Source organism: Arvicanthis niloticus, chromosome 8, assembly GCF_011762505.2.
Source record: "Arvicanthis niloticus isolate mArvNil1 chromosome 8, mArvNil1.pat.X, whole genome shotgun sequence".
Lineage (NCBI taxonomy): Eukaryota > Metazoa > Chordata > Mammalia > Rodentia > Muridae > Arvicanthis > Arvicanthis niloticus.
The window spans coordinates 8238434-8256847 of record NC_047665.1 but is presented as its reverse complement, the minus strand read 5'-3'; the positions used below and the strand labels follow the sequence as shown (position 1 = coordinate 8256847).

General features: G+C 54.1%; 1 protein-coding gene across 2 annotated transcripts; it reads right to left on the bottom strand.

Annotated features, from left to right (window-relative positions):
• Positions 1-6771: 6771 nt before the first annotated feature.
• Positions 6772-18103, bottom strand: Pitx1 (paired like homeodomain 1). 2 transcript variants are annotated; one of them, XM_076938943.1, is made up of 4 exons: positions 17895-18103; positions 12521-12757; positions 10181-10413; positions 6772-8333 (listed from the first exon to the last, which is right to left on the bottom strand). In XM_076938943.1, exons 2-4 carry the CDS (start codon positions 12687-12689, stop codon positions 7791-7793), a joined length of 945 nt encoding a protein of 314 aa, XP_076795058.1. In that variant the 5' UTR covers positions 12690-12757; positions 17895-18103; the 3' UTR covers positions 6772-7790. The 2 variants fall into 2 exon arrangements, with proteins under 2 accessions (XP_076795058.1, XP_034366365.1); XM_034510474.2 differs by lacking the exon at positions 17895-18103 and having other exon boundaries at positions 12521-13053.
• Between the last annotated feature and the right edge of the window lie 311 nt (positions 18104-18414).

Genomic DNA, 18414 nt, shown 5'->3' with positions numbered 1-18414 from the left:
AGGTCTACCTAGGTGGCTAAGCTGGGAGGATGGAGGTGACTCTGAGGAACAAAGAGAGGAGAGAGGTTAATTCGGTCTCAGCATCTGGATCATTCCACATGATTCTCAGCACTCTTCCTGGCATGTGGTTGGTGTCTGCTTACTCAGCAACTGTCACACCACACTGCTTTGCCCGAAGTGAGATAGAATCCCAAGGCACTCAGTACATTTCACTTTATTATGTTTTGAGTCAAAGTCTTACTATGTAGTCTTGGCTGGCCTAGCACTCTATATAGACCAGGCTGGCCTTGAACTCAGAGACCCACCTGCCTTTGTTTCCTGAGTGCTGGGATGCTATGTGTGAGCTACCATGCCTAGCAGCTTGGCGCACTCTGGACAGGTGCCTTCTCCGGCTGAGGACATAGACTGGGCAGAAGTCCTTTAGCTTTGTCCTGGACAGTATAGGCTTTTCCACTTCTAAAATATTTGTTGCTTTATTTCATTGTTTTAAAAGTGTTACATGTGAAAAAAAGAAACTTAGAAAGGACAAATGAGAAAAACCTTATTTCTCAGTTTCCAAAAGCAGCAGGCATTAGCATTTTCCTGAAAGTCCTCTGAGTACTGATGACAGTAAAGTAGTCCCATGCTTGTGGATTGTGGTGTAGCTGCCTTGCTTAGTTTCTTCTCACTGTTTAGTTGCTTGATGAGGAGGTGCATTCCACGCCTCTGTCCTTTTCCTTGCTCATAGTCGACAGACACCCCAGGGAATGTTACCGGTTCCCACTGCCAGGCCACAGGACTGACTAACCAGCAGAAGGTTGGCTAACCAGCAGAAGGTTGGCTAACCAGCAGAGGGCTGGCTAACCAGCAGAGGGCTGGCTAACCAGCAGAGGGCTGGCTCTAGAAGTTGACTTTACCCTGGGAGTCCTGGTCCAAGAATCTGGATACATCTCTGGAAAAGGCAGGGATATAAACATAGATATGCTTTTTTTTCCCCATGAAATTTAAGTAACATATCAAGTTGATCATTTTGATCTTTTTAGTGGGTTCCGGTCAGTGGCAATAAGACATTCACATTGCTGGGAAGTCAAGCATTACCACTGTCTGTCTCCCAAACCACCCATCCGAAAGGCTGCGCTTAGGACATTGTAAACTCCGCCATTCCTCTCTCTCCAGCCACTGGAAGGCACTGTCCTATGAACTTGACTATTCTGGGTGCTTCAAATAAGTGGAATCATATTCATTCTCTCGTATCTGGATAATCTTACCATGTGTTAGAATTCCCTCTGTTTAGAGGCTGGATAGTATTCTGTTGTATGACACACCGCTTTGTTTAGCCATTCACTGTTGATGGGCATAGGCTGTTTCCTCCTTCCTGCTATGGCTATTGTGAACATGTTTTCGCTACTGCTGTGACCATGACTGAACAGATAGCTCTTTCATTCCCTGCTTTCAAATCTTGGAAGTCCATACCCAGAAGGAGAGTTGTTAGATCACGTTAATTCTGTGTTTGTATGTGTGTGTGTGCATGCGCATTTGTGTGCGTGCGTGTGCGTGTGCGTGTGTGTGTGTGTGTGCGTGTGCGCGCGCGCGCGCGCGTGCGAGTGCATAGGTGGAGATCAGAGATCAACCCAGGTGCTCTTCAGAAGCTACTTGCTTCCCTGAGATGGGATCTTTCCATTAACCTGGTGCTCACAGTTGTATGAGGCTGTCTGGCCACGGAACGTGAGGGATCTGTCTGTCTTTCATCTCTCTCATGGGATTACACAGATATGCCACCATGCCATGCTTTTCCCTTGGGTTCTGGAATTTGCATTCAGATCCCCCCCCTACACTTTGCTGACTGAGCCATCTCCCTCGCCCTCGGGGTTTAATGTTTTGAGGAGGCTTCTATGCCACTTCCCTGGTAGTACATGGTTTCATAGTCGCCACAGCAGTGGATTCCAGTTTCTCCCTGGACTCACGACACTGATGTGTTCTGGTTTTGGTACTAGCTGTTCTTGCTTGGGTGAGGTTATATCTCAGGGTGGTTTTAAGGTGCATGTCTCTGACTAGTGATTTGGGCACTTTTTCTTTCCCTTTTTTGGCCATTTGTGTCGTATTCTGTAGAGAAATCAAAGCTTCTTGCCTATGTTTTTAATAGGTTTCTTTTTTATTGCTCAGATATGATTTTCTAAGCTGCCTGTGCTGATATGTGTGTGTGTGTGTGTGTGTGTGTGTGTGTATTTGTGTGTGTGGCAAATGGATAGAGGGAGGGGGAGGAGGCAACAGAGAGGCAGGGACAGAGCAGGAGAAGGAGAAAATGTTGAGATACGTTGCTGAGTGTAGGGAAAACAAAGACAGCCCCTCAATTTTTTATACCACATTGTTGACTGAGTCCTTACTGTATAAAGGACACTTCTCCATGTTGCCTTTTGTGTCTGGGTGACTCAGGTCTCCATGTTGTTCTCTGGGACTGCAGTGGCTTGCCTAGCTGCCAGTGCTGGTCTGCAGGAGTTAGTGATAGGACCATATACTCGACAGCCAGTTGAATAGCTGAGTCCTATTGTAAGATGTGCTACCAGAGAGATGGTTATGAACTTCCCCTATCCGTTTCTCTCTCTCTCTCTCTCTCTCTCTCTCTCTCTCTCTCTCTCTCTTTCTCTTTCTCCCCCTCTTCTCTCTCTCTCTCTCTCTCTCTCTCTCTCTCTCTCTCTGTGTGTGTGTGTGTGTGTGTGTGTGTGTGTGTGTGTGTGAGAGAGAGAGAGAGAGAGAGAGAGAGAGAGAGAGAGAATGTTAAGTGCACACTGGTGGAGGGCAGCACAGGCCATGCCTGAGTCAGGAGAGCATCTTACCCTCCCCCGACCTGCAGAACTGTAGCTCCTCGGAGGCCTGAGGGTCTCCAAGGTGCTTTGCAGCCGTTCTAAAGCTGGAAACCTGTTAATGGTTGCCAGCTAGACAAAACCTAGACCTAGCACAGAATTGGGAAGATGGTAGGTCATGGGGACCAGGAACAGCTCTGCAGGGGGTGGGGCATGGAAGAGCTTTTCTGGAACAGAGTTGGTAAACCTCTGTGAAAGAAGAAAGAAGCTGCAATACCAGCGGGGTGGGGATGCTTGGTTTTCAGGGCTGGTATCCCAGAGTCCTTTGTTCTTCCCTGGTCACCATTTCTTATACTATCTGCTGCTCTCGCATAGCCCTGGGCTTGGGAGAGCAAATCCCAGGGCTCAGGGTCCTTTCTGTTTGTCCCAGAGCCCAGCTGAGTAGAGCCTCTTCGAGGGAGTGAGCAGTTTAGTTTCTTTTCCCACTCGCAAGTCACCTCTTGTCAGTACAGAGCACAGTCCACAGGGGCAGAACCTAACCAGGGGCCGTAAGTTCAAGTCTGACTCTACCCTATATTTGTTGCCCATCTTGGGGAACTTACTGATTCCCGAACTCTTCCTGTGAAAAATAAAGCAGATGGGTGCTGGGCTTCTCATAAAGTGTTTGCAACAAGGCCTGGTGTTCAGTGAGGGCCCAGCATTAGTGAGTGAGGTGATACAGAAGCAGAAAGTATTCAGGCAGCTTCACCCCAAGCTGCCAGGAGCCCCCAGAGGAGACTTTGTGTGGTTCATGTTTCCCTGACAGGCTAGTGGATGGCAGGGATTGGATCTGGTTCCTTTGGGTGTCTCAAGACAAAGACGGGGCCTGTGGAAGATTGTGGGGGATCCCATCCCACACATATAGGTTAGATTCCTGGGGTCTAAGACTAGGGGGGCTTCTGGGATAGAGGGGGAGGGGAAATGTGATCAGCAGGATTATGAGTCATGACTTACAGGACATCCTGTGGTCCTGGGGGACCCTATAAAGAAACTAACACAGGTTGGGGAGGTGGCTCAGTTGGTAGAGTGCTTGCCTAGAATGCATGAAGCCCTGGGTTTGATCCCTGGCACGTCATAAACCAGGTATGGTGGCACAGACTTGTAATCCCAATACTCTGAAGGCGAAGGATCAGAGGTTCAAAATCACCCTCAGCATGGTATATTTGTGGCCAACATGGGCTATGTGGGACCCTTTCTGAAAAAAAGAAAAGAAAGCGGCATCCTTCCCAAAAGACAAAACTAACAAAACAAACAAACACAAACAAAATCCCCCACCCCAAACAAGAAGGAACTCTGGTAGAAAAACTGTATTTCATGCCAAGTGGGGATAGGGGCACAAGACATCCTGCTTCTGGGCATTTCACTCACATCTCTGATATCACTGATAACAGTACTAGCTAATCATATCAATAATGTTGATTTGTTGAGTGCGTTGTACCCACCAGCACCACCACTGAAGCCTAAAGTGTACTAGCTCATAGAATTCTGTATACAGGGAAGAATGAAGGTTCCTTTTACTGAAGAGGCAAGAGAGGCTCAGAGATGTTAATGTCGTGCCCTCAGACACCTCAGACTCTTTCAAAGACAAAAGTACAAGTTCCTGTGGTTAGATAACAGGCCTCTAAAGGCAGAGGGCTAAGGTCATCAACCCCGCCCCCCTGTGGCGACTCAGTTTATCTCACCAGGGATGGAGATGAGCACAGGCCACACGTGGTACCCTTCAGGGCCTGCATGATGCCCAGCCTGGCAGATCTTCTAACTGTGGCTCCTCTACACCTTCAGACAACTCTGGTAGCCAGGCTCAAAAGCCTGTGACCCCAAGGGACAAGGTGCTGCAAAGGCCATTATAAAGCTGGAGAGGAAGCATGGCTTCCGGGGCCTCCACTCCCATTCCTGTGTTGCGCTTTAGTGGATGGCAAGGGGCAGCCCAGTGTGGGGGGTAAAGAGTGGGCACTGGCTTTGAGTTGACCCCCAGCAAGTGCCATGTGAGGCGATCTAAGCTTGAGGGACTCATCAGGGAAAGGAAATAACAAAGACCCTTCCTTCCTTATGGGGCTCTGTGCAGGCGAAGGGATTCAATAATCAGATGTGTATACAGCATAGGCTGCTGGACCTATGCAGGTTCAAAATTTGTCCTTGCTACTAAGGGTAGCAGTAGGGACACACACACACACACACACACACACACACACACACACACACCCTGGGACAGCCTTGCCTGACCACCCTGCTGAAGGCAGGACTCCTACTTTTTCCTGTAAACAGCATCAGTGTTTCTTAAACACACTTTGTAATTATACTGTACATGTGTTTACTTGTTTGGGAGAACAAGGCCAGGGCTTCTCCACTGCCCACTCCCTAGCACCAAGAGCAAGAGCAGAGTCAATGTTGAATGTCCCCTCCACATGTCCCTCAGGCAGAACAAACCTTTTTTTTTTTTTTTTTTTTTTCCAGAGACTATGACTTTCAGTCTTCCCTCGGAGTTTACTGCAGGAAGGAAGGGCAGCATGCTTTATGTCAGAGCAGCTTCGGGGCATGGTGTGGGCATCATACCCCACTCAGCCCTGTGACCAGGGCTCAGGATGGATCACTATAGGACAAGTTCTGTCTGCTGCTGTCTGGCCTTGGCCCCACAGGCACAGGGATTCTCCACCCTGTGTGGCCCCCTCTCACCTGTGCTTGGCTTTCAGGTTTCTCTCTGCTTCCCACTTTGTTACAGTCCCACCTCCTAAGTCTCCCTTGCCTTCTGGCCTCTAGTGAGACCAGAACCCATAGGCCATGGCAGATGTGTGGGGCAGGGGGAGGCACTCTGTGAATCCAGATGTGATTTTGTTTATGTTTCCAGAGAGAGGGAGCTGGGGACAGTTGCTGCTGGGGGAGGGGTGGCCAGGCTGTAGCCCCCTACCTCAAACTTCCCCCCCTTCCGTTCTCCCTCAGCTTGTGTATCTGGCCTTGGCTATCACAGACGCCTATACTGCAAGTTCCATAGCTTCTGGCTGACCTGTCCTCCAAGGAGGGCCTCTCCGTGGTTCATCTGAAGGTGAGAAGACCAGTGGAAAGATGCCTGGCTTTGGAATCTCAAGGCCTATTTGCTTAGTGTGACCTTGGCCAGGTTTGAGACTCCCAGAGCCTGGGTTCCAGATGCAAAACAGAGTCAGGTTGGTGATGACCTGGTTTGAGATTGCTCTTCTATCGTGACTAATCCTGTGGCTGTGCCCATCCCAGCTGGGGCTTGCCTGAGTCCAGCTCCAGGGCAGTGCCAATCTCCACCACAAGGTGATACTGAAGCAGAGCGGGAGCCCCTCCTTCCTCCCCCGCAGCAGCTGCAAACATTTTGTTTTGCCATTAGAAGTGACTTACTTAAGGGAAGCAGAATTTTACAGGCAGTTTACAGGCTGGTCTTGTTCAGTAGTTTCCAAAAGCCAGGGGTGGGGGGCAGAGGCGGCCAGCAGCCTCCATAAGTTGAGATAGAGAAGTGAGAAGTGAGCCCTGGGTGGACACTTTCTCTCAGAGTCGCATGCCTCTGGGTGGAAGCTGAGAAGTAATTGGGGCGCTAGGAGAACAGGCAGAGGCGAGTCGGGCTAGGCTGTGAAACATCCGGTGCCCAGAGCTGGGCTCGGAGGGGGATGAGGGGATAGGTCCATGGGAGAACAGACAGCTCCAGCCCTAAATGGTGCTCCGAGAGTGCACCCCTATGATCTAGGTAGTAAGTGCTCTCACAACACCCTGAGAATCTGAGGATCAAGCTTTCAGAATTGGGTGCCTCGGGAGGAGAGGCGTCTCTACCAGATCGCCTGTCCCTGCTGAGAGGCTGAGCGAAGGAGCTGGTCAAGAACAGGGGTGGAGAACCCCTGCCCCAGGTCTTCCCCAACTACCGCTAGGGTCAGGGAGGCTCAGTTCTCGGTGCGTCGGCCTCCCTCTTCAGTTGAATGAGGCAACCGGGGCTCAGTGGTGCTTAGCACGCTCCGACTATGGTTTTAATAGACGTACATGGACAAGTCGATATAGACAGATTTATAATTCTATACAGTCAGTCCGACATACACAGGGACGCTGTAAACGGGCGCGGGCCAGAGAGCGGGTGTGCAAAGTGGGCGGGGGCCCTGGGGCTGTGCCCCCTTGCTCTCCTGGCTCGACTCTTGCACGGGCGGGCAGTGAGGAAGGGGCTGTTCGATGGGCCACCTCCTGGACCCAGAGTGGAGCAGAGGGCTGGGCTGGCGGCTAAGCTTTGGGGCTGGAGAACTCAGAGCTGAGCCCTTGCCCTCCTGCTGCCGATTGGCCACGGCCAGCTGCGGCTCAGTGGCCTCAAGTGTGTGGCTCCAGAGCTCAGGGCTGCTGTGCTCTTCCTGGCATCCCGGGGCCTTAGGGTAATCCAGCGCAAACGTCGACGCTGTCATCCCCAGCCAGGCGCAAGCTCCAACAGTGACCCGCGCCCGTGCGAGCACTCAAACGGGCCGGGCTAGAAGAGGGCACCTCGGTTCTTGACCAGGTGAACGATCCCAGGGCCTCCAGGCTCCCTACATTCAGTTCACAGGTCGAGGCGTTCCGGCAGGGACGCACGCACCGCGTCTTCTCCGAGCCACATTGGCGCTGGCTTCCCTCGCCACGTCCCCTTGGCGTAGTGGACAGCTGGGGTCGGGGAAGGGGGGATTCGAACGCACCACCTGCGCCATCGCCAAGGACATTGCAACTCACCCCCACCCCTAGCATTTTTCTCTGACGTCTTTTTTTTTTTTTTTGCTTTCGCCCCCCCCCCACTCCCTCCCTTGGCTTGCTTTCTTTCCTTTTTATTCGTTGGGGGGGTGGGGCAGAGCGGGGGTCCGGAGAAGCAAACACAAAACCAACCTGGAGGCGGGGTGGGGAGGAAGGGGCTGCGCAGAGGTGAGTTCCGAGGTGCTGCGAGCGCCTCGCTTGCTCCGCGCGCTCCCGCTGCGCCTTGCCGGCCGGCGGCCCCGGGACCCGGCGGGGCGGTCAGCTGTTGTACTGGCAAGCGTTGAGACCCGACGCCGGACCCTGCAGACCGCCGTAGCCAAACGACGAGTGCTGCTTGGACTTGAGCCGCAGGCTGGCGAGGCTCGAGTTGCACGTGTCCCGGTAGACGCTGTAGGGCGAGGCGGGGGTGCCGTAGGGACAGGCGCCCGGCGACATGGCCGAGTTGAGCGAGGAGCCTGTGAGGTTGTTGATGTTGTTGAGGCCCGAGTTGGGCATGCCGGGCACGGCGCCCGGGCCCATGCTGGACGGCATGGTCATGGAAGAGATGGAGCTGGGGGCCGAGAACATGGACTGAGAGGAGAGCGGGCTCATGGAGTTGAAGAAGGTAAAGCTCTTGGTGGACAGCGGCGCCGGTGCCAAGCTCTTGGCGGCCCAGTTGTTGTAGGAGTAGCCGGCCGCGTACACGTCCTCGTAGGGCTGCACCAGGCCGCTGAACTGCGGCACGTAGCCGCCCTTGCACAGGTCCAACTGCTGGTTCCGCTCCCGCTTGCGCCACTTGGCTCGCCGGTTCTTGAACCAGACCTGGGGAAGCCAGCGGGAGAAACGTCAGAGCCGCGGTGGCCAGGAAGGGCCCTCATCTCCGACCTGAGCCTCCGAAGCCTCCTCTCTTAACACCCCGTCTTTTCCTCGGCCTCTGCCGAGGTTTTCCGTATTGGTTCCTTCCCTTCCCATCTCCAGAAAATAGGAGCCCTCTCCTCCCCCCTCCCCCGCTTTTAAAATCCTCTTCCCCAAGTTAAATTTATTTTCTTTTTCTGACTCAGATTCTCTTTTGTTTGAACAAATATTCGTTTGAACAAATATTCGTTTCGCCCCTCTCGACCCGTCTCCTTTCTGCCATCTTCCAAATGGGGAACCGCCACCCTCTTAATAGTTTAATCTTTTTCTTCTCCCTCAAACACAAAAAATACTTTTCTTCCCCGAAACTGACCGTCTCCGATTTTTCAGACTAGTTTTGTCGTTCAAATATTTTGTTTTCATTTGTATTTACAATATTTAATAATTTTCCTCCTGCCCAAAATAAATTTTTGTCCACATCTTGACTAAACTCCACTCTGTTTTTCTTTATTTCTTGTTCCCATTTTATTCTTTTCTAAATATTTAGTTTATCCCGTCTTTCCAGATATCTGACCCCCCACTGTTTCCCTTAAATAGTTGATCCTTTCTTTTTCTAAATGTTCAACCTCTTTGCTTCCCTTAAATATTGAATTTCTTTCCTGCTGCCTAAATATATTCCAAATACGTTTCTCTGCAAATATTTAATTTCCTTAAGTTTACTAGTTTCTCTCTAATCTCCACCTCCGTTTTCTCCTAAAAATGTTGGTAAGGACCACTTTCCTTTCCCCAAGTACGTCCTCCCCAACTTCACCTATCTTCTCACCATTGGCTCCCTGACCTCCCCTCCTAGCTCGGGGTTTCCAGCCCAGGAGCCCTGAACCCCAGCCTTTCCCAGGCCCTGATTCTACCTACCCCACCCCACACCATCCCTACTAACATAAACCTTGGCAGGATTAGTGAGCTCAGAATTACAGGGTGAGGGTCTGCATCCAGGGTCTCACTGGGTCAGACCAATCTCACTGGGGAGGACTGAAGGTCGGGCTTATGGCAGGGGCTCTGTGCGACAGGTGGGACTTTGGTCTGGCTTGAGAAGTGCTTCCAGTGTCTGATTAAATATTTGCCCACCCAGGGAAGAAACGATTTCTTTCTTCTCCTGTAGGAACGTGTAGCATTTGCTGGGAATTGTGGGAGGTGCCAGGATACAGTGTGGCCTTGGGTCTGGGACCTTACATCTGAAAAGTGTAGCGGGAAGGCCTCTTGCTACCCAGCGTCCCCGCTCCACATGACCCCAGACCTACAGTGGGAAAGGGCATTAGCCAAAGGTGCAGCTAATATCTTGCTGACTGGCAAGAAAAGATGGAGAATATCCCCAAAACAGTTTGGAGAAGGTAAATTCAGAGTGAGATCACAGCTCCAAGAAGTTTGAGATACCCCCGCTGAAGCACCTTTCAGGCCTCTCTGGGGCAAGTCAGGCACGACCTGCCTTTCCCTTTCGTTTTCCAGGGGATGAGGGCTTAAAGCTCCCGGGGTCTTTAGCGGCAGAGAATCCTCTGCCCAATCTCTGTGTCTGAGTAACTCTCGGTACCTGACAGAGTTACCTCCCAGAGACAGGGACAGGGTCTTCCGACAGGGACTGCAGTAGCTCCTGCGGGTCAGGTAAAAGGGCTCAGAAAGTAGCAGCCTAGGGACCTGGCTGATGCGGGTGGCTGACTGTGGCCTAAAGTGGGGTCTCCTATGAAGAGAGGGGCGCTCATGAGGTCAGAGTTAAGTCTAAGCTACTGAGTGCCAGCCGGTAGCACGTGCCCCACGCTCACCCGCACTCGCGGCTCAGTGAGGTTGGTCCACACCGCGATCTCCTCTCTCATGCTCATGTCGGGGTAGCGGTTCCTTTGGAACGTGGCCTCCAGCTCTTGCAGCTGCTGGCTTGTGAAGTGAGTGCGTTGCCGCCGCTGTTTCTTCTTCTTAGCTGGGTCCTCTACGCCGCCGCAGCCAGCGCTGCCCGCGCCACCATCCTCGGGCCCCTTGGCTTCCCCGCCACGATCCTTGTCTGCAGCAGGTAGGAATGGGCGCGAGTCACCTCGGGCTAACACTATTGCACCCGGTCCCGGCTCCACCGAAGCGCCTGCCGTCAGCGGTGGCCTCCCTCCCTCCATCCTGGGACCCTGGTAACTGTTCCCCACTGGAAAGGGCTGGCTGAGAGCCGGTCCTCATTAAGCACCCCTAGGTCTGGCGTGCCACGGAAAAGAGCCCGGGCGCCCCAGCTGGGCCTGGGTTCCCAGCTAGGTAGGGCCTGCTCCTGCAGCCCGTGCTGGCTGCGGCCCTGTTGAGACTCTTGCAGGTCTAAATCTGAGCGGACACTTCAGCTTTCCTGAGCTAGTATCAGAACTTTCCAGCTGAAGCTAGCATATCTGTGAGGTAAGAGCCGAGTAGTCGCCAGAAACGTTGTTCTTACTAGGGCTGTGTCAGAGCCGCAACTTAGCTCGGTTCCCTGCCTTAATGTCCTCGGGTTCCGAGGTCTAGAAACCCACCATTTGCAGACTCGACAGACATATTTTGTCTAAGTGACCCGTGCCTCTCTGTCTCTTTAAAGCTACACAAGATGCACACAGTCAATAACATGCAAACCTAAAGCAAAGGAGCTACAAAACAAAACAGAGACCCAGAAAAGCTCAGAGCTCTCTACCTACAAAGAGAAAGGTGCAGAAACCGTCAGAGCGAGGCAGACAGAACCAGAGCAAATGTAAATCAAGAAGTCAGAACCGTTCCTGTGAACACACCCCTAAACTAAATACACAGCCAACTGTGTATAAACTTCAGTCAGATGGCTATTTCTCTGGGAAAAAGAATCTATGCATCATCATTGCAGATAAATTTTAGACTCCCTCACACAAACACTGGTAGAGATACCTTTCAAACGCTAGAAAACTATATTGCAGCTAGACGATTTAAATTCGCAAAATAAAACTGCTACAAATAGATTTTGAGAAAAAAATCTCAGAGAAACGCGCCATTTTGAATTAACTTTTAAAAATCCCTCCAAGTATCTAGCAGCATGTAGGATTTTTAAATCTCAGAGAAGTATTCCTAGTGGATTGTGTCAAAGGAAGCATACAGTTAAAACCATTAATTTATCCCTGTAGATTTGATTTGAAAATCAATCTATAACTATAGCCTTTAAAAAAAAAAACAAACACCACACTTAAAACTTTTGAAAACAAAAGTACAGTCGAAGCTTTGTTTTCTAACCAAGCAAACAGCGGCTCAGAGAAAGTCACTTAAGAGATGCAAAACAGAAACAAATACAGATTAAATAAATGTGGAAGAGATGCCCAGGGCTGGGGACAGCTGTCCCCGGCAGCCGCCGGGAGCTCTGTGGCTATTCGGGGTTGGGACTCCGCGCACGGCAGCCGCTCCAAGACAGGACAGGCCTGGAAACGGCCATGGCTGAAGCCACCCAATCTCAGGCCCAGCTCAAGATATTGGTTTTTTTTTTTGTTTTGTTTTGTTTCATTTTGTTTTGTTTTTAAAAAGGCAACTGGAGGATTTGTGGAGTCTGAGTAGAGAACCGGCCCTGGCTGGACTGGACCCTCGTGGTTCTGGGCTAGGGCGTCCACGTGGGCTGGGAATCCCTCCTGCAGCAGGGTTCTGCCCGCTCTGCCCGGGAGTCAGGCCGTGCCTCCTAGCCGGCTGGCTCTCGCTGTCCCCCGAGCTCGGCTTTTCGGGCCTCTCTCTTCTAGCCTGTTCTGTGCCTCCACCTCTCCCTTAGGATCCTCTCCTCCATCTGTCAAGGTGTCTGTTCTACTCTGTCTCTTTGGGCAATTTGTCTGGCCGTCCCTTCTATTCCCTGTGCATCTGCTTCTCGCCCTGAGCCCCAGCGGCTCCTCGGCGACCAGTTAGGGAAAACTCAAACTTTTTTCTCCCGCGTGCTATCCGTTCCTGCTCCAGAGGGGCTGCCAGTCCCACTCAGGGCTTGGCGTGTGGGAGACTGTTTGGAAGTGGCTTCGCGTGTGCAAATTTCCGCGTTCACCGTCAGGTCGAGACCGGGGGAAAAAAAGAAAGCTCCTCGCTGCCGAGGCGCAGAAGGGACCCGGTTGTGTGCCAAGCCGCCCGGTGCGCGCGGAGGCTGGATGCACGCCGGGGGAAGCCGCTCTTACCTGGCAGATCAGTGTCGGACGATTCGCTGGCAGAGTTCTCCAGCGGCTCTCGGGGGTCGGCTGCGCGGGCCAGGTGGAAGCTGGGCCCCATGTCGTGCGGTGGTGGCGGCGGTGGCCGCAGTCCCTCCGGTAGCCTCTCCAGGCTCATGCCTCCCTTGAAGGCGTCCATGGAGGTGGGGACCGCAACGGGCGCTCCAGGGGCCGGGGCTGGGAGCGCCCGGCCTCCCGGGCTGCGACCTGTTGGGGACAAGAGAGCGGCGCCTAAGCGGCTGCCCCCCAGGGCTGCCCGCGCCCACAACGACGCCGCCCGCGCTCCATCGACCTCTCGGGGCTACGGGACCGGGCTCGGAGCTCGGGGCTCTGCCACGCGCTCCAGCCGCTCCGGCCTCAGCCGCCCGGCCAGCCCGGGCCCCGGTCCGGATTCGAGGCCGGTTTCTAAGGCTCGGGTCGGAGCCCGCAGAGTCTGTCTGAAAACGACAGTGCGTGCCGCCAGGTTCCAGCAGTCCCTGCGCCAGGGGTGGTGGGTGGGGTGGGCCTCGGTGGGAGGGGGCTGGGAGAAAAGGAGGGAGGGCGCGAGCGAGTGAGCGAGCGAGGGAGCGGGCGCGGGCGGAATCCAGCCCCGAGCCGCCCGCGCCGCGCCCTCTCCGCCGTCCTCCCTCCCTCTCTCCCTCCCTCCGGGCCTCGCCCGCGCCCTCCCCCTCTGCAGCCACCTTCCCGCCGCCTCACCCCCCCCTCCCGCGGCCTCACCGCGCCTCTCCCTCCTTCCCCGGTGACACACCGACTTCTCCCTCGGCTGCACAAAAGAAACGCATCTGGGCAGCTAGCCCCGGGCGGCTGGTGCCCACCTTGGGGCCCCAAGTGACTTGTTTCGCTGAGAGTCAAACTCCTGTCTGGGCCGCCTGGAAGTCCCCAGCCGCTGGCGAGAACAAACTAGGATGAGTGAAGGTTCGCCGAGTAGGATTGCTCTGAGCCGGCACCTCCGAGCCAGCGCCAGGGCAGTGGCAGAGCCTGGGGCCGGTTCCCGGTTGCCGCAGCTCCCAGCGGTGTCCTCCTCGAGGGGCAGCCGGCCCCTCCTTCCCCAGTCGCTTCTCCCAGGAACTTGGGGCCGGCTGAGTGACAGCAGCCTGCGAGCTCTAATGGGCCCCCGGATGCTGTCTTCTAATTAGTTTGGACACTCTCCCCTAAGGCTACTCTCAGGCCTCCCTCTCTGCACCGCAGTCAATTTTCCGGGATTGGGATAGAAATGATGGCTTCTAATCAGACGAAACGTTCTGTTGGCTCCAGACTGTGGAGAGTGGGGCTGGATACCCCAAAAGCCCAGCCAGGCCCGTGGCCTCTCCACCCTCCCCCTTTGTTTTTGCACCTCCAAAGATCAGGTCTTTGGCAGCCACCAGGTAGGCCTTGCCAGCCTCTGCCCTCCTTAGGGTAACTGCTCCAGCGTGGGGCCTGCTTTCTGAATCTCACGGCTTCAGCATAGGCCTGGTAGGCCAGGTGACTGATGTCTCACACCCCTGGGCTTGGAGCCCAGGAAGCTGTTGGTTTCTAGAGTCTCTAACACACTGCTAGGAAACCGTAGCTCCAGAGCTCCCCCTCCCCAAGCAAAAACTTTACTCTCTAGGCTCACAAGAGTGGTCTCTCCTTAGTTCCTCATGCTTCGATGAAGTTTGTCCAAGGATTTTATCCAACAATTGTTAACTGGCCCAGGGACCTCAGCGTCTTGAGTAAACAGGTCACAACTGAGGTGGCCCTGACCTGCTTCTGTAGCCACGGGAGGACCCCTAGGTTGTCTCTGGGCCTCACCTGCAGATTCTCCCCTGAACTAGTCCTGGGTGGGGTAGGAGTCCTGGGACTGAAGCCTAGGAGAGTAGCATTTTCCTGTTCTCCAGACTCAGTGCCCAGACCCCAAACCATCTTCTTCTCCTGTAGTCATTTCTTGGGTTGGCTACACAGGTGTGTTAGCGGTGGGGACATGCAAGGTTCACCTCCCACCTTCTCCACCACCAGAGGGAAGTAGCTGGGCCTTGGTTCCTGGGTGTGAATTGTGGGGGCAAGGGCAGAAATGCAGGGTGGGGCCGGGACTGTCTCCTACTCCCTTTTTGCCTTGCTTCAAAGTATCAGCTCCTCAGGGCCTGGCCCATTGCAGGAGGCAGAATCCTGGCAAAGATGGAGGGAGGCTGCATCTCAGGGAATTGACTTAGGGCCGGGGACTCTTGATTTCTCCTTGCAAATGGAGCTCACGATCACTAGGTTGAAATTAGCTGGACCAGGGGAGCGGTGTGCACAGCGGGACAGCGTGGCCAGCAGTTCCTCAGCTCCACTTCTTAACCTCACTTCTTGGTTTAATGTTCTACTGCAGCAAGTGCCTCCTTTCAAGGAGATACCTAGGTGCTGAGGTTGGCCCAAGGGGCTACACTGCCTCAGTCAGAGAGCAGTCCTGATCACACAAGGATGGATGTGATCACACAGTGTGCATATGTGTACATCTGGATCCAGGAGGGTGTGGATGGGTGGGCACACATATGTGTTGTCTGGTGTCAAATTGGATAGCATGGGATAGGGGGTGTGTTCTAAGTCCATCAGGTCAGATCGAGGTGGGAAAGCAAGGCGGCGAGCTTCAGATGGGCATGCGGAAATGGTGACATTTCATAGGTTAGGTCCCACGAGCACTGTATGACTGTATGGTGATGCTGCTCCTTGGTCAGAAAAGCATCCGTCGTTCACATGTCATTGTAGAGTATTAATGCAGTTATTAAGCGCCTGCTGTGTGCCCCTCTGGGCCCAATCCTCTAGTACTGCTCTGGGTAGACACAGCAGTCCTTTTATTTGGAGATATCAAGATTTGCTATGTGGATGTAGTGGTCTTCAGACCCTTTCAGATACTCTGCTAGCCTCATGAACCTTGAGCCCCAAAGGAGCACAGAGGCTAATGGGGACTGCCAGAGGGGTGTGCCTTTCAATAGTACAAATGATCACGGGGGTGGAGGACCAACAAGAGGCTGTGCCCTGACCCTGGGCACAAGCTCTGCTCTTCCGCAGCCCCCTCCCCCAACCTTCCCCACTGTCTTAGTCTGAGCAGGGGCTTCCGGTATGTGCATGCACATGCACACGGGTAGGAAAGCTACAATCTTTCTGGGGCAGAGGCTCATGCGGAGGGAGTCCCCTTCATTTTGATCTGTGGCTTGGACGAGGTTTCACCTCCAACTGAATCTCGGTTCTCCTGTTCAACCTCGGCCTCCAGATCACTTTGAGATGTGGCAGGAGGGGTGGAGGGAAGGGGGCTCACTGAAGCAGGTCGGGCTGTGAGTTCTATTCCACTACCCTCCCCACCTGTGCAGAGTCGGTATTTCTCTGGCCTTCAAGAACCCCGGAGACTGTGACCTGGAGGAGCCTACGTTGTTGTGGGAGTTGGAGAAGATAGCCCAAGGACTTGTGCTGATTGGGGCTTATTCAAAACAGAATCTGGCAAAAGAATAGTTTCATAATTTAATTCTTGAGAAGGCCGAGTGGAGTGAAAGACTCTCATGGGGGCCATTCTTATGTCCCTATCTGGGTACGCTGCCCGAAAATCTGTACTCCTAGAATCAAGGGATTTTAGGGAAAAGGAAGGAATGTGCTATGGCTTGCCCCCAGGGCCATCCGTGACTCCCTGGGACATTCCAACCCTAAGCCTCTTAGGCTGTGGAGAAGTTCAAACTAGAAAACCCAGTTTTTTGGAGTGTATCAGGACCACCTACCTCTTTCTGCCCCATCTAATACCCCCTCCACAATAAAAGCTTTTTTTTTGGAGGGGGGGGAAGGTATACAAGCAATCCAGACATCTAGTGCCCAGGTGGAAACTGGATCAAACTTGAAGGATTATGTCAGTTTTCCAGAAGGTTGTGGCCAATGGAAGTTTCTTTGAGGGACAGGGATGTATGGGAATCCTGACTGCTTCGTAGGGCAGCAGCCATCGGCTACAATGGAAGTGTAGGACTTAGTTCTTTCCATCGCTGATGTGGTCTGTGGCTCTCCAGGCCGGTTTTCACCTAAGTCTGCCACCATGTTTCTGATTCCGGAGGGCGCTGAGCTACGGGACTAGAGGGTTAAGAAAACGGTAGCGTTTGTCACTCCGCTGTGGAACAGACGACCCGCTTTTGTTTTCCACTCTTCCCAGGTCTGCTTTCTTGGGGGAAGGGTGCTGGAAGCCTGTCTCAGAAAGTTATCAATTGCCCCCGTAGAAGAAAGCCGCCTCAGATCCCACTTTTTCTCTCTGGTGGAGGCACCAAGGCCCAAAGCCGCAAGGGAACAGGCAGGGCCAGGGAGTCTTCTCCCAGGGTGCCATGCTGTGGGTAGTTTGTGTCTTCACTCTAGACCTGGCCGTCCCCTAATCCTCCATCATTCACATGTGGACAGCAACCTGGGGGTTTCTTGGGTCGCGCAGATGCTAAAGATAATATCTAAACCTTCGCTTCTCATAAAATTGGGTTCAATATATGTATTTTAGATTTTGGTGAATTCCTAGATCGGAAAATCTTGGGACTTCGAATTTCAACCTGAGACTCCCTCAACAGCAATCAGAGGTGAGCCTCGCTCGCGCCCCCCCTTCCCCTCCCCCGGCTTTGCCTCAACGTTAATCTGCCTCAGTGTGGGAGACTGGACAATCTCAGAATTTGAAGACCCGGTTCTAGAGAAACGGTTGTGTGCTCAGAGGTTCTGTGTCAACAACCAAACCCAGGAGATAGCCTCGGGAACGATTTTATTGGACTTTACGAGGAGTATTTGGGTTTTCTCTTAGGGGAATTAAAAGGCCAAACTGTGCCTCTGGGAGCAGGCTACCGTGGGCTGGGACATCTCTGAAGGTGCCGGCGGGACATCGCGGTCCAGGGCAAAGAAGTCGGGACTTTGGCGGTGTCTACTGCTTTTTGGAGGCATTGCTGCCCTAACGAACTAACGAACGAATGAAGCAGTTTCGTTTGGGGAAAATACCCTCCTGACGCGAAGCTTTGCCCCAAGTCCTAAGCCATTCCCAGGGGCCAGCGTTTTCATTTGCGGTGGGGCCCCATTCCTGGACGCAGCGGCTGCCAGCCGGCTCACGGGCCACTGTCTCCCGCAGGCCCTTGTGTCCTGCACTGCCAGAGGCTTCCAGGGTTGCGCCTTTGCTGTACCTGAGCCGGTGCCTCGGACACCGTTGTCCTCTGGAGGTGTGGGGCCGAGACACAGAGTGGGCCCACCAGTAGGTGAGTTAACATCTGGTGATGGCAGGATCCATCCAGCCCGCAGGAACCAGGACCTCGCGCTGCCTCGATGGCGCGCGCGCCGGAACCAACAGCACTGGACTTGGCCTCTTCCCTGCCTACGCCTGCGAGACCCCTCGCCCCAGCCCGGCGTCTCTTACCGTACCGGGGCAGCTCTGTGTCTGAGGCTGGTCGGCTGTGGGCTCGCCCGCCGCGGACTCCGGCTCAGGTGGCTGCCGGCTCTGCTCTGCTCGCAGTGTGGGTCTCCGCCGGTTCATTACATCCCAGCGCGCAAGGTCGGGGCTGCCTCGGTTCAACCCGCTCCTCCCGCCGCCGCCCGTCGCCCGTCGCCCGCGGGGAAGGCGGGGACACCGGCTGGGGAGGCGGGAATGGGGGGGTGGGGAGAAACGAGGCGCTCGCCTGGACCCAAGGGGAGGGGGCGGCGCGGAGTCCCACGGGCGTGGGGCCGGGGCCTTTCTCCCCGCGCAGGAGACGTCGGTGCAGCTCACAGCCGGGCCCGGGAGGTTGCCCAGGACTGCGTGCATAGGGAGGGGCTCAGCCGTGGGCCGCCTGAGATGTCTCCGGTCCCACTGGCCCAGCACATTTTCTCCCGGGGCTCAGTTTCCCACCCGGCACTGGAGGGACCTGTCTGATTTTGGTTTAGTCTAGGTCTGGCCAGAG